Raw genomic sequence first — 15,827 nt, 5'->3', positions numbered from 1 at the left:
TCTGCTGCCCCCGTGTTCCTACTCAACTATCGCTACTACAATTATTATTATTATCAGTCTTATTATTATTAGTCCTATTGAAAAATTGTGTGGAATTTGCATTTTGCATTGACTTTTTTTCATTTCCCATGAACACACTTAATTCAGACAAAACATACTCAAATTTAACTAATTTGGATCAGCTGTTCTGGAGTTTCCTGAGTTTGTTCAACCTGCTTTCTGAAACAGGCCCCTGGTCTGGAGAACCATAGCTAAAACCATACTGGGTCAGGGTGGTGTTTTGGAACTGGCTGAGTCTTTGTTTTTAACAGACTTGAGCAATAAGACGGTGTGGTCCCTCATTCGTCCAGGAGTGTTCTATCGTAGAAAAGGTTTCAGTCGTAGTCATCTGGACACTGTTTTCAGAATCAAGACGTTTCGGCTCCCATCCGGAAGTCATTCTCAATTGTGAAAAAATGGGACGGGAACTAGAAATTTAAGCTACTCTGAGGAGCCGAAACGTCTTGATTCTGAAAACAGTGTCCAGATGACTACGACTGAAACCTTTTCTACGATAGACTTGAGCAATCACGGAGTGAATGGAGGTATTATTTTGGTTTCTGTATGCATGTCTCCCTTTTACTATGTTTACATAAAGATAATAAAATACTGTTGATCACAAGGAAACACAGGAGAGTCAAACATTATTCAAAAAGAAGACTTCACATTTGTAAGCACAAACACACAAAAATATCATACACAGATTCAAATGTAGATCACAGTCTAAATAGATCAGTTGATAATGTGGATTAATTAATGTATAAATACATGTTTAGAGTGCTCATTTCTGTCAGTTTATGGTTTGAAAATAAATGAAAATGTTTTGTGTTCTCATAAAGTTTATTTAATCTCTAACATGAACAAAATACTGAGTCTTGATTGTGGACAACCTGAGTGAACAGACAATTCATTCATCAGAACTGAGAAGTTTGAGTTTTTTCATTCACTGCGACACAGTTATAGATAACTACTGAATTAAACAATCAATGTATTCAACAGATAAATATTCAAAGACATCATGTAGTTTTCAGAGGTCCAAACACATCACTGAGTGACTACTAAACTAAAAGAACTAAAGAAATTTCCTTAAAACAAGTTACAGAATTATTGATAAAAACTGTATATAATCTGAACTAGGCCAGGGCAATAAAAGGATAGCGATATGTACCGGCGATAGACATTTCATCAATAGAAATAAGAAAATTGTTCTATAGTTTCACTTAAGTACATTAAATGCAAACTGCCATGAAAGCACATAATGAATACTCCCTGGCACATAAACAGCCTATCATACCCCTTGTTTATAGAGCTGCTAGAAGTGAGTGACACGCAAAAAACAGCAAATTAGCTATGCAGCTAATTTAATGGTCCAAGCACAGGAGTTTTGGACTGCCAGGAAGAGAAAGTTTTCTGGCCCAGGGCCGGGGGGACAGACAGGAAATGCTGGTGGGCGAGCAGGCAAAGGTACCAGGCTCAGCAGCCTCCCAGTGAACACGGCCAGACTGGGACCGACCAGTTTGACGACAGCGAATACAGTACAGAGGTGATTTACAGTGGCTCCAACCAGAATTATGGGGACGGCGGGGACAGGAGAGGGATCAAGCGAGAGCGGAGCGAGAGGGAGGTCGGGCATCAGAGAGGCAGAGACAGTATGTAGAGCCAGAATATTTTTCACATCTAACACGTGGATTAAGGATTTATTTCGACCAAATAAGAGTTGGTGATTATTGAACAGTTTGTAGATTAACAAAGACGGTTTTGGTGAGTTATATTTTGTTTCTGTCGAGTTTGAACGAAGTGTGTTTTATGATGAGTTAACAAGGCAATTAAGCTGGTCTTAGTTCGGTAACTTCAGTAGATGTCTCTGCAACACAATACATAGACATCTTTGACATAACATCAAAACTGTTATTTCTTCACATTAGAGCTGGGTATCGGTACTCGATACCTTTAAGGTATCGACTGAAATAACCCAAGTAGTATCGAAACGTCTCCAGTCAAACGATACCTGCATTCGATCATTTTTGAAACCCAGATCTAGAAAAAAATGACTATTTATACGGTTTTGCTCTCAGCCAAATGTGTTCTTCGATTTAATGCGACGTGTGTTTGGCCCACTAACACCCAGAAACACTCTGGCAGTGAAGCGGCTCCGGAGAAGTGACCATGAGAGGAGCAGCAGGCAGGCCGGGCAGGAGGGACTGCGACAGCCGAAGAGATCGGTGTGTTTACTGGGGAAACTTCAGCTCACAATCCACTATATCAGCAGCACCGTTGGCTTTGTGTTTTTGCGGTTGGTTTGTAAAAAAACACACAACCAGAGCAACACATAGCCTAATACAACCTCTATGCTTGACTCAAGCTGTTCTAACTACTCAACACTATGATACACATGATGGTCTGTTGTGCTGACTCTCTACACTTATCTCCTGCGCACAAACTAACACTTTCAAAATGCATTTCTGTAAAAATCATTTGGATGGGGAGGAGTCATGGCATTTTACGCAACTGAATGCTTTCATTAACATGATGGGTATTGAATGAAGTCTCTATTGGTATCGGTATCACTTTAAGGGTACTGGCATTAGTACTGGTATTGTAATTTTTTAAACGATACCCAGCCCTACTTCACATTCTGTTGATCATTTTAGTAAATTTTTGAATGTTTTAAATCTCTTAAATTCTTACACATTGCACCTTGCTGGCTGCTGAGATGTAATTAAAAATTAGCGATAATTATGGATATCGATTGAAATGAAACATTTTATCGATTATATATTTGTTTATGCTGCGGGAGAAATATCATCATAGAACATCATAGAAACAAATCAAACTGTCTGAAGCAAACCAACAGACTGAGTGTTCCCATTATTTTTTTATGGATTTTGTTTTTTAAAGAAAAGGGATTAGAAAGTTAGAAAAGTTATTGATCAGTTTATCAGTGTTCCTGTTAATCTGTAAGTGTTTTCATCCCTGAAATAGTCAAAGAACGACTGAATAACATCATTAAATAATCTGAGAAATCTTCAGTATTAAATATAAATTAATTAAAACGATGTATAATAAAATAAATGAAGCCACTTTCACTTCCATATAAAATAAATCCTGAGGTGACAAAATTATTAATATGTTTATTTAAATAAACTGTGTGTATTATACTTTTTCATACCAACAACCATTTACTATATATTATATACATAATTTAATTTGGTCATTGATTTATTTATTTGTTATCATTCAGGTTTGGTCCTCTGTATGCTTGTTATTAAATGTGTAAATGTACTCAAACTGATGTGTAACCCTTTATAGACCCTTTTGGTTGGTCTATCAGGACGGCTTTGAAACAATTTTTAGACCATCAATTTACAGAAAATAAACAACACACTTAAATTAATGAAAAATGTGAAAAAGTTTTCTGTTCTTCTACAACTAGACCAGTGCACGATGTCCGCAGATACAGTCAGCAGGCCACCATATGCTGTCCTGTTGTCATGTGACCCACATCCTGCTGTAAAAACTCCTCCATCAGCCTCTAATCTGTTCAGACACAGTGCTCCCTCTTGTTTCCACTGGAGGATATCGCTGTGTTGTTGTTATTTAACCCATCAGGCCCCCCTCTCCTTCATATGTTGGTGGTGGAGTGTGTGGTGGAGAAGTTCTCCATGCGGAAACGAACCACCTTGGCCTCTGGCGGCGGGTACAGGAAGCGGCAAGTGAAGACCTTGCGGCAGGCCTTGCAGAAGTTCTCGGACAGGAAGGCGTAGAGGACGGGGTTGACGCAGGAGTTTCCGTAGGACAGGCAATGGGAGACGATGCGAAAGGCGAAGGAGGCGTCATTCAGGGGAAAGGTACCAAACTCCACCCACATGGCGATGATGTGGTGCGGCATCCAGCAGATGGTGAAGGCGGTGACAACCATGAGGACCATCTGAGCCGTCTGCAGGACAACAAAGAGGAAACTTCAGTCTGAATCTGAATCTACAGGGTGTGCTCAAGGACCAGAGCGGTGTTTTAGATCAATATAAATCACTCCCCAAGTACCACCCGAATACTCCAAAAATACTTCATAAATACTCTCCAAACATTCCATAAGAATTTCCCTACATTCATTTTATACTTTCACGATTATTTGTCATCTTCATTTTCAGTCAACAGAACTTCAGAATTAACTCTTGTCAATTCAAAGAACTCAAAGCTCTGTTTTCTTTTTTCTGAACTGTTCTTGTTCCCATCAGCTACACCGCACAATGATAAAATAACTTCTGCAAACAAAGGTAATACATAAGTTATTATGAGCTCTTTAAGATACGATGGTGCCAGAACATTAAGAGCTTTGTAGGTGAGGAGAAGGATTTTAAATTGTATTCTGGATTTTACAGGGAGCCAGTGCAGAGAAGCTAATATTGGAGAAATATGATCTCTTTTCCTAGTTCTTGTCAGTACACGTGCTGCAGCATTCTGGATCAACTGGAGAGTCTTAAGGGACTTATTCAGGCAGCCTGATAATAAGGAATTGCAGTAGTCCAGCCTGGAAGTAACAAATGCATGGACTAATTTTTCAGCATCATCTTGAGACAGGATGTGCCTGATTTTTGCAATGTTACGTAGGTGAAAGAAGGCAGTCCTTGAAGTTTGTTTCATGTGGGAGTTAAAGGATAAATCCTGATCAAAGATAACTCCGAGGTTCCTTACGGTGGTGCTGAAGGCCAGGGCAATGCCATCTAGAGTAACTATATCTTTAGATAATGTGTCTGAGGTGTTTGGGACCAAGTCAAATTACCTTGACAGATAGGATTTAGTGCGATTCCTTTAATGCCAATTAAATATTTCAGTCTCTGTAATAGGATGTGATGGTCAATGTTGTCGAATGCCGCACTACGATCTAACAAGACAAGTACAGAGATACAAATTCCATCCCTGTAACAGACAGATGGATTCAGAAATGTTTCAGAATCGCGAGTGAACAGGTTTTAACTGCAGGTGGATCTGTGGGCTGATGGATGATGAGAAATGACTCATAAACCAAACAGAGAGAAGAGGCCAGCATGTGGACGAGTCTGTCCACTTCAGATATACAAACAGAGAGCAGAAAGCCTTGAGCTGCGTTCACTGAAAACACTTCAAATTGTCATAACTGATGTTTAAGTACAAAAATAAAATGTTCCTGCAAGGTGAAGGACAGTACTCAGGATCATCTTCAGTCTCTGATCCTGAACAGAAACAATAAAACCTTCAGTGAAACAGGTTCTGCAGCTTTTTCCCTCCCTCAGGAGTCACTCGTTTATCTACAGTCATTATCAGAGCATCTTAGTAACGATGCTTTTAAAATACATGTCTGAAGGTTAACAAGGTTAACAAGGTTCATAAGATGGATTTTATCATCATATTAGTTTTAAGATGCTGTTGGCAGACGGGGCTCTGTTCCTTTATGAGGAAAACAAGCTGTCATACCTGATTATGTTGTTATGGTGAAGCCATTGTAAACTGTTTCTTTTCACCAAGAATATTAAGAATATTAATTAAATTTTTTGGGGTGTTTCTGTCTTCTTGTTTTCAGCTGAAACAAGTAGTGAACACAACATTAACATATCATTACCTTTTAAGTTGATATGTTTTGAAGATGTGTTTGTGTCAGCTGATGAATGTGAGTCCAATATTCTCTCTCTGTTAGCTCTGTTTTTGGTCTCCTCCGACTCCTGAGGGAAATAACTGGCTCTTTAGCTGCTACATGCTCCACTATGTTCAGAATCAGAAATACTTTATTGATCCCCGAGGGGAAACTCTTTGTTACAGCTGCTCACTATCACATCACACAGTAGAAGAAGTACTAATAGAATAGAAATAGACGTAATAATCACCAGCTAGTCTCTAACGGTGTCCGTCTGCTGTTTGCTGCTAAGCAGGTTGTGAAAAAAATATCCATTATAGCTGTTTTAAGTATCGTTATAAGCAAGTGTTCAAATCCTGGCTGTTTCAAATAAAAGGCTGTGACCAACAAATAAAGATTGAGTTAAAAAACACTGATGGGTGTTGAGTCACTTGTCACTTATTATAAAGTCTCATGATAAATTCACATCCTGTTGTCAGCTTTAACAGTTATTTAATATGATTTGGCTTTATGTGGTACTTTGGTCTCATCTTCTTCATTTATTTTTGTGTTATTTGGCTGCTTATTAAAGAACTCTGTCTAAACACAACCATAAAAACCTTCATCAGGATTTACTGTCAGGAGGAAAACTAATAACTTTGCAGGTATGGTTATTAAAAACATTTCCTCATTATGTTGATTAAAAACAACATGGGTTTCTATGAACATATCTGCTGTAGCAGATGAGTAGAATATAAATGAAAGACAGAGTTGCTGAAAAAAAACATCAGTGTTATAAATGTATTAAAGTATTAATATATAAAGTAATAAAAAGTTGCTGTGAATGGACTTTAATCTCTCTTTGTTTCCTACCGTCAGACTCTGAGGGAATCTCCTCTATTCTTAGTCCTGCTGTCTAAATATTTACCCAGCAGCCCTTTGTTCCAGCTCCTCTGACCCGAGGAGCTGCTGTAAACTGTCTGCTGCTAACTGATCTCTGATCTGCTGTTACAGGATGTCTGCACACTGTCGGCTGTCAACCAGGGTGGCCTTCAACTCCAACTCTTTCCTTGTGGCCCATCTTAATCCTGTGATGTTGGAAAGAGTTCACCTACTGGTTCACACCTGGGAGGTGGTCACATGACTGATGGGGGTAGCTGAGCTAGCGAGCTAATCTGTTAGCATGTTTTCTGACTGCTCAGTGTAAAATCATCCACCACCTCATTACAATCCAGAACTCTAAGCACATTGCTAAATGCAAACAACTAATTCTGCAGTCTGAGCTAACAGCCTGGTTTCCTACTTGAAAGAACTTTTCATGTTGACTTCAAAACTCTCAGTCGTTCTGGTCCATTCTGCAGAATGAGTACTTTTACTTTTAATATTTTAAGTACATTTTACTGACATATCTCTCTATCTACTGAAGTTAAAGTTTGAAAGCAGTACTTTTACTTGCAATGGAGTGTTGTTATGGTGTGGAATTAGTACTTTTACTGACTTAAAGGATGTGAGACTCATCTGCTTCACCTGTTAGAGACAAACTGTTCACACCGGAGGAGATCAGCTTAAACGGTTTTCTCTGCTGTCATTATCAGATCAATATATTCACCTTATTTTCGAATGCAGAACTAAACCGTTGGTCGATCTTACAGTTTTTGTGCCGCACTTCTGTTTGATTGTTTCCCTTAGCCAATTAACCTTGGCTTAACTAGCTTATTTAACGATGTTGTGGGAGCACTTCCAAAAATCTATTTTAAAAAATCAAACGAAAAAAATCACTATTAACAACTATTAATGAGTGGGAGGATGACATGAAGAAATGGCCTCATATAACATGAGAGAGAGAGAGAGAGTGCCCAGTATCAAAGTAGCCTTTATTAGAAAGGATGAAAGCCAAAGGTTACCGTAGTTATTTCAACCTTTATTTGCACTTAGAGAAAGGTGCGGACACATGATTTTGTAGTCAGCAAAGTAACAAAAACAAGCATTCCCAACAACACGGACCAGAAAGAAGAGAAAATATTGTTTGTCAGTTAAAGTGCAGTCTTACTTTAAAGAACAAAGTTAGCAGACAAGTGAACAACGGACTTCACATGACAACATCCACAACTTGGATTATTTTTTATGAAAAAAAGTTTGGTTGAACCTTACGGACTAAAGGAATATAAATAATTGAGGAATGAACACATAATCAGACTTTTTGAGGTAAAAGGTAACGTTAGGGAGTCACCACTTTTTTCCGTCTCTCTTGTTTACCATGCCGGTAAATCTGAATTAATTGTACTTTGGTGCTCATGGTTTCTGTAAAATGAACTGTGATGAAGAATGAATGAACGATTCAATTGAGGAGAATCTAACTGATCTAACAATGTGTCACGTTAGCATGTCCATATTGACAAAAGTTTAAACATTTATATTTGTATGCGAGATTGAACTAGCTCAAGCGAGCGACCCGGTGAGCTTTAAGAGGTTTTATACATCCAAAGGACTTCTATAAAAACCAGACCCGGTGTCTAATTGAGACCTGCATTATTTGACAAAATGTGTAGCCACACACTACCTGGCTTTTACGGTACTAACAAGAGTTAGCATTAGCTAGCGTAGCCATTCAAACTGCGGCTGCTAATCTAATGACAAGACGTCGCCTTTTAAAAAAGTCTAATCTGGATGCCTCAGTAATAAATAACTACAGGCCCATTTCAAACCTACCTTTTTTAGGAAAGATCATTGAAAAGGTTGTTTTTCAGCAACTTAACGCTTTCCTGGTGCAAAACAATTTATTTCATGCTTTTCAGTCGATTTCAGGATTTTGACAACATCACAGCACTTGAGACTGCACTTGTTAAAGTTTTAAACGACATTCATCTGAGCAGTGACACTTGCTGAGTAAGTGTACTGAACATATCAATGAGGGGATGTGCCAAAACTTTCTACAACTGTACTACACAGAAAAAACTGAAATTATTATTTTTGGCCCCAAACAAGCGAGATGAAAAGTCAGTGCTCACCTTGAATCCATGACAATAAAATCTACAAATCAATTCAGAAATCTTTGCGTAGTTATGGAATAAATTTTGACAGCCACATAAAGACAATTAGGTCTTTAGGAAGGAAGAGAAGGAAGAATAACCCTATCCCTTTAACTGACCGACCTCCTGAGGAGGAGGAGGAGGAGGAGGAGGAATAACCCTATCCCTTTAACTGACCGACCTCCTGAGGAGGAGGAGGAGGAGGAGGAGGAGGAATAACCCTAACTGACTTCTGTTATTAAGATGGACAAAGTGTTTTAATCCGCACTGAAGTTCTTAATATTAGTGAGTCTTTTCGTTTCAGGCAACATGTCTCTGGCACCACTCACACAAGCCTGTGCATGGATCTAACGGCATCATCGAGTTTGCAGACGATACTACGGTGATTGGTCTCATCAGCAACAACGATGAGAGTGCCTACAGGGAGGAGGTCCAGCACCTGGCCACATGGTACTAAGATAATAACTTGCTCCTTAACACCTCCAAGACAAAGGAGCTCATCGTGGACTTCAGAACGGAGAGAGGAGGCGCACATGACCCCATCCACATTAACGGGATGGCTGTTGAGAGTGTCTCCAGGTTCAAGTTCCTGGGAACCCATATTTCAGAGAACCTGTCCTGGACCACCAACACCTCCTGCCTGGTCAAGAAGGCTCACCAGCACCTCTTCTTCCTGGGGACACTGAAGAAGAACCAACTGTCCTCAGCTATCCTGGTGAACTTCTATCACTGCACAGTAGAGAGTATCCTAACCAGCTGTGTCACAGTCTGGTTGGGAACTGCTCTGCTGCAGAGCGCTGGGCACTGGAGCGGGTGCTGAAAACTGCCCAGACTGTCTCAATGCTGATAAGACGGAGGTTCTGGTTGTTGCTCCAGAAAAAGTTGCCCCCATGATCATGCAGAGTATTGGGCCTCTTTCCTCTGCCGCCCACTCCAACCTGCAATGATCAATCCTCATCGTTCGACCCCCATGTTAAACAGCTGACTAGATCTTGTTTTTTCCATTTCAGAAATATTAATAAACTGAGATCTGTAGTTTCAACTGCTGTATTAGAGATGCTTGTTCACGCGTTTATCTCATCTCGCATCTACTACTGTAACGCACTTTTCTCCTCACTTAGTATCTCTGCCCTCGATCGCCTGCAGGCCACACAAAATGCTGCCACAAGATTACTGACGAGGTCGAACAGACGGTCTCACATTACCTCTATACTCACATCTCTTCACTGGCACCCTGTTGCATATAGGAGGCTGATATATGTGGCTGAACTACTACGTCCTTACTCATCAGCTCGCTCTCTTAGGTCTACTAAGCAAAACTGGCTGTCCCACGCACTCGCCTTAAGTTCCGTGGTGATTGCACTGTTACGGTCTACTAATCTGTGGACTCTTGTAAAAGGCAGCTACCTAGACATGAGTCTGGGTAACCTGTTTGCACCAGGTCTGCATCTCATGTATTTACTGTGTATTGTTGATTATGTATTGTGTTTTAGTTTTGCACTTTTCAACACATGGCTCTGGTAGTCACGTCATCTTCTTTGATTTCTTTCTTGTATGTTGTATAATGTTTTTGTAAAGCACTTTGTTACTTGTGTCTGTGAAAAGTGCTATACAAATAAAATTTGCTTACTTAGGAGGAGGAGGAAGAAGAAGAAGAGGAGGAGGAAGAGGGAGAGGGGGAGAAGAAGAGGAGGACTGTACCTTTCTTTTGGAGCGCTCAGACTTCTTGGACATGTTCTTCATCTTTTTATGAAGATGAAATAAAACCTTGAAGAAAAAACAAATAAACAAACCTGTTTTAATCCTGTTTTAAGACAAAGAGCCTGTTTGGTCAGTAAACAGGAAGTACATCGCACACAGTTAGATCATGGATGTATAATAAGGTATTACCGGACCCAAAGATGGCCTTCAGTTGAAGTTTTAGCTAATTTGACATAGCGGCCAAACCGTGAAATTACAACTTCTGGGTCCGTCACGTGATGTACACTGGCCCCAAAATACTTTTTCCCATAGTGTGACTCTTACATTGTGAAGGAAGCAGCTGTAAAAAGGTGGATCAATTTTTTTGAGTGTCACAATCCCCACAAAATGACTTGTTTGACTGTCAGAATTTGATCTATTCAGTCTGATAACATTTGGAAAGTCTAGAAGAGCCGCACGATTAAATCATTTTATCCCCATTCAAGTTAGCAAAGGGCTAAACAGGAAGTTAGCCAGCACAGCCGGCGGAGTCTCTACTGCGCTCGCTCTCTGGGGAGCGTATGTGTTCATCTGGGTAATTTCTTTACAAGTTTTTGGCTTCATGTGCCACTGAGCAACTTCCATAGGAATGAACGGGGCCCGGCCTCCGATGCTGTATCCACTTCTGTTTCTACATCCATGGCACATACGCAAAAAAAACGTTTCTAGCTTCCGGGTTACCGCCGGGGGGATTCAGCCGACTGAATATGCGCAGTATTATTAATCCCATCATGCCTCTGGCTCAGCCGGGCTGTGTGAACAAGCGAACTGCGTTCTGGATCTGGCGACTGCGCGTTCATGAATGCTACACTAGTGGACTTGCCTGAAACCATGGATGTATTTATACAAATGGCAACAGCAACAATGTAGATAATGTTCACAAAGTAAAACAGTATGAAACGCTAAAATTGCTGATGTAATTAATTTGTGTCGAGCGTTAATTTATTAGTGATGTCACAGGGTTAACGAGTCATCATTCAGCCGGATTTATTTTTACAGCCTAAAATCACATTGGATTCTCCGCAATTAATCGTAACCGGGCAAGAAACTTTAGTTTGAACTGTCTTTTGGGCATTTTATTAAGAAATGGATCCTGTATGCAACATATAACCACAGCTTGGCAGATAAAGTTATTACTAGGGATACAAATAATTTCTTAGCTATATTGAAAAGCATATTCACATGGCATGTCTTCTTTTTATAAAAGCTGTACAGTGCTATAGTTATGCACGATTTCCTGCGTTATTACTTATATTGGAGCTGAATTTTAATGTCTTATTATACATCCATGGTGGAGCTCCAAGAGCATTCAACTATTGCAAGCCTACGTCCTAAAGTGACCTCTCCCTCCAGTTTGTGCCTGTCAGGACTTAATTCACCATTAACTTATTTATAGTGGATCAAATAATATCATCAAATAAAATATGTTTTGATTTGGCCTTTTTGTTTTACACTGTGATCTGTGATCATTTGTTAAGTCTTTCATCACCTTAAACCACTTTGCTTCACCTAAGCTTTTCGGTTTTACTCGTATTTAAATATATTTTTTAAGTCACTGTCAATTACCAAATTGTACTTAATTTGATTTAATCCACATAGCTATGTAGTTTGTAATAGTCACTCTAATGAGCATGCTCTTGCAACATGTATGCATCTGTGGACTTAAGTACACTAAATATAATGTGAGTTCACCATGGAACATTTTCCGTTTTCCATCTAAAAAGTAAGAACTCGTTTGATATGAGATGAATTTGCATTACGTAAGTTAAATTCAAGCTTTTTTAAGGAAATAAATAATTGGCTTTAGTGGATGTGTTTATAGTTAGTTTGCACTCACAACCTCATTTGGCTTTCATGTGCAAATTCTTTAAGGCTGCATGGTGTGACTCTTTGTTATGAAACAGTGAAACACTTCTAAAATATTTCCACCACACTGCAGAATTTCAGTGTCCACAAATGTAGCTGTGACAGAACCCAGGCATTTTCATAAAATACATGAATGTCCCAGATATTTGATTTGAGAAATGTAAAACCCCTCAAATGTTCATAAACGCCTAAAAACAGTTGACGACCAAACAAACAGCTCTCGTGCGTGTTGGCTGCAGAGCAGCGCCATCATCTCATGCTACGTGTCCACCGGGGGCGTTTTTGGACGCGCCGCTTCCCAGCTTTGGATGCTTGATAGGACTGATAGGACTAGATGTCACGATAGCTGATTGACAGGCGCTCTCCTTCCCTGAAACACAACAGGAAACACCTCCTGGCTGCACCTGATTGGACGAACGCTTACACTCGTGGGCTGTCTGCTCCCGAGTTTCAAACCAGACCAACATGGCGGCTTGTTCACCAAACGTGTTTCTGAAAACATTTAGGCGAGAAATAAGCCATGCAGCTGACTCTGTCTTCAGTTTAGATCGACACAGGTTAGTTTAAAAGTTTTTTGGGAGCTTTCCAGAGGCGGCGAGTCACGCTGGACGCCCCTGATTTGCATAAAGTCGCCTAGATTCAACTTTATGCAAACGCAACGCTACACTACCAGAATGCATTGCAGGGCTTTCTGCACAGACAATGAATGGAAGGCGTGGAAATGATGGATCCTGTGGACACACTAACTAGTTGTAGCCGTAGTCGACAGTTTTACTTATTGATTACTAATTTATTAACTAACAAGTTATCTTTGGTACTCCATACAACACGCCAGAAATATTAAAACACGTCAACGTGTGCTGATGAAGTTGCTTCTGTTTGTCTTTTCAATTATCTTTAGACTTTTTCCTTCATTAGAAGACAAGAAGAAATCATGAAGACTTCATTATGTAATTGTTGCCATGGAGACAGAGCTGAGCAGCACTGAGGAAATCAAATATCAAAATATTTGTCATGAAATATTTCTGTATCAAAACATGTTTATATGTTGATGATCATTTGTTGTCAGTTTGTGTGAACAGAAGCTTTCACTGTTTTTACTCTGAAACACATCAGACTATAAATTTCACTGTAATACAAGATGATCAGACACTGTTATATCAGCCACCTCTACATGGAGAACCTCTTTGATCTCACTGTTTAATCTCAGCTTTCACTCTGCACCTCTTTGACTCACGTGTTCATGTTCTATCTGGAAAATTCAGACCAGCATTTTGTATGATGAATATTAATAATTATTAATATATCACGGAGCCCTGAAAGTGAGAAAAAACACATTAACTCACTTTAATCTAAACCCTTGAGTTACTTTGTAAGTGTTTTATTTTGAAACCTCACACCGGTATTCTCAGGGTTGGTCTCCGCGCGCTTGCCGTAGGTTTTTACGCACAGTTTTTTATGACCATCAGGACTTTGTGTGCGCCCTTTGGTCCCTGTGCTCTGTTATTAATCTGTGTTTTACAGCAGCTGGGAGTCAAAAACGATCCTGTTAAATGAGCACTTTTTTGAACTGACCTTGGCGTAGCAGCAGCTGATGAGCAGCAGCGGCAGCAGGTATCCGATCAGCAGGATGGTCACCTTGTAGGTGTGTTTGGAGACTCCGGACCACTTCTCCCAGCAGAAGGTGCTGTTGAGGGCGGTGTGGTGGTTGGTGAGGACATGGTGCTGGGCCACCGGCACCGAGCACACCAGAGACAGCGTCCAGATGACGCACACCCCGGCCAGCGCGTTCCTGCGGCTCCGGACGCACGGAGACTTCCAGGAGAGCACCACGGCGATGTAGCGGTCCACGGACATGGCCACCAGCGTGAAGATGCTCACCAGCATGCTGACGTTGGAAAAGTAGTGTCCGAACTTACAGAGGAAGGCCCCGAACACCCACTCCGGCAGAGAGTAGATAGTGGCGTGGAAGGGGACGCAGAAGACGAGGAAACTGAGGTCCGCCACGCTCAGGTTCATGATGAAGATGTTGGTCGGGCTGCCGGCGCGCCTCGCACCTCTTCCCCCACCGCCTTCACCAACTCCCCCTCCGCCGCTGTACCACACCTTCCCGATCACCACCATCACCAGAGAGTTCCCCACCACCCCCACCACGAAGATCAGCCCGAAAACCACCGGCACGATCACCGCCTCCGACCCGGACCCGCCGCCCTCAGCCGCGCCGGCACCCGCCGCCTCAGACCAGTTGGACACTGGGAGTTCAGCCCAGCCGCAGGTGTCGTTTCCCGGCAGAAGCATGTTGGAGCTCGGCGGGGGGAGCTGGAGGGTTAGAGCAGATGGTGGAGGTGCAGAAGAAGACCGCGACAGACTGACTGAAAAACCAGGTCCATGATCCGAATCAAACACGTCCAGCAACGGAGTCCGGACTCTACAGACTGCTGGAGACACGACAAGTTAACGGAAAAATGGTGTACTGTTTCCTGTCAGGGGATTTCAAAGTAAAACCACTGTCAGTAGTTTAAGTCAGACTTTTACACTCAGAATTAAATGAAACAACATCAAAACAATTCAAATTATTATTGTATTTTAGCTGCGGGAAACATCTGTGGATGTTTTTCTCAGATATCAGACGTTAACATCCGGTCGTCTCCATATGTTCCTTTTTTGGAGTCTATCTGTAAACTGTCTGGATCTCAGCAGGAAGCTGCAGCTTTTTAAAATTATTTGTTTTAATTGTAAATCATGTGAGACTCCCCCTTTTAGACACTGTGTTAGAGATTTATTAACATCTTTGGGATGGAGGGAATCTTACTCTCAGTAAAAAGCAAACCTCTTCTCTTTGCTCAGATCTGAGACCCTCACCCTTATTAAACACACTTTGACAAGATTTAATTTTAAACCTTGATTTTATGTCAACACTGGAGTCTATTGATTGGTGAACACACTGATCGTGTTTTATCTACAGTAAGAAAACTTTATTTATATCTCATGTAGTTGACAAAACCAGGTCAAAGTGCTGATGTGGAGCTTTTAGCACTGTGCAGCAGCACAGCTCCTCTCCTTCCTGCAGCTGTGTCTGAGAGCGAAGTCTCATGTACCAGGAACTACGATTAACACTATTACAGTTTTTTACGATTGCTAAGACACTAAAACTAGTACCTGTGGCACAATTACTGAAACCACTAACTCATGTAGCCTATCTATTGACCGTGTATGCTAAACCATAAGCACATTCTCTGATTTACATTCATTTAGAAATTCTAAAACACCCTTTTTGCTAAACACAGTTCTCTACATGAGACACATCATTCAAAACTTAAATCCCTGTGTTTCTTTTGGAAGACACTGCCATTCAAATGCCACACACATTTAACAATCCCAGTTCTCACAGGTGAAAACACTTATGGCTAATTTGTTCACTTAGAAATCAGAGCATGAGCACTATAAATAGGCCTCAGGTTAGACGTCTTGGTTTGGACAACAATGGAGGCCAATGTTGGAGAGAGAGGAAGAGGACAAGGACGAGTAAGAGCAACTATTATTGTTATTATATCTTCGTATTGTTG

General features: G+C 40.8%; 1 protein-coding gene across 1 annotated transcript; it reads right to left on the bottom strand.

Annotated features, from left to right (window-relative positions):
* Window positions 1-725: 725 nt before the first annotated feature.
* galr1b (galanin receptor 1b) lies at window positions 726-14,727 on the bottom strand. The gene is made up of 3 exons (XM_044203497.1): window positions 13,837-14,727; window positions 10,357-10,422; window positions 726-3,976 (listed from the first exon to the last, which is right to left on the bottom strand). The coding sequence occupies exons 1-3, from the start codon at window positions 14,557-14,559 to the stop codon at window positions 3,662-3,664; spliced, it is 1,104 nt and encodes a 367-aa protein (XP_044059432.1). The 5' UTR covers window positions 14,560-14,727; the 3' UTR covers window positions 726-3,661.
* Between the last annotated feature and the right edge of the window lie 1,100 nt (window positions 14,728-15,827).

This window comes from Siniperca chuatsi, linkage group LG1, assembly GCF_020085105.1.
Source record: "Siniperca chuatsi isolate FFG_IHB_CAS linkage group LG1, ASM2008510v1, whole genome shotgun sequence".
Lineage (NCBI taxonomy): Eukaryota > Metazoa > Chordata > Actinopteri > Centrarchiformes > Sinipercidae > Siniperca > Siniperca chuatsi.
The sequence above is the reverse complement of the archived record's forward strand: the minus strand, read 5'-3'. Positions and strand labels throughout refer to the sequence as shown.

What these genes read in the sequence shown, in the direction of transcription:
- galr1b (XM_044203497.1), bottom strand. Translation starts at nt 14,559, where the DNA reads ATGCTTCTGCCGGGAAACGACACCTGCGGCTGGGCTGAACTCCCAGTG. An exon ending in TCAGCTGCTGCTACGCCAAG is followed by an intron (nt 10,423 to 13,836) that starts GTCAGTTCAAAA and finishes TTTTTCTTCAAG; the next exon opens with GTTTTATTTCATCTTCATAA. An exon ending in CTGAGCGCTCCAAAAGAAAG is followed by an intron (nt 3,977 to 10,356) that starts GTACAGTCCTCC and finishes GTTGTCCTGCAG; the next exon opens with ACGGCTCAGATGGTCCTCAT.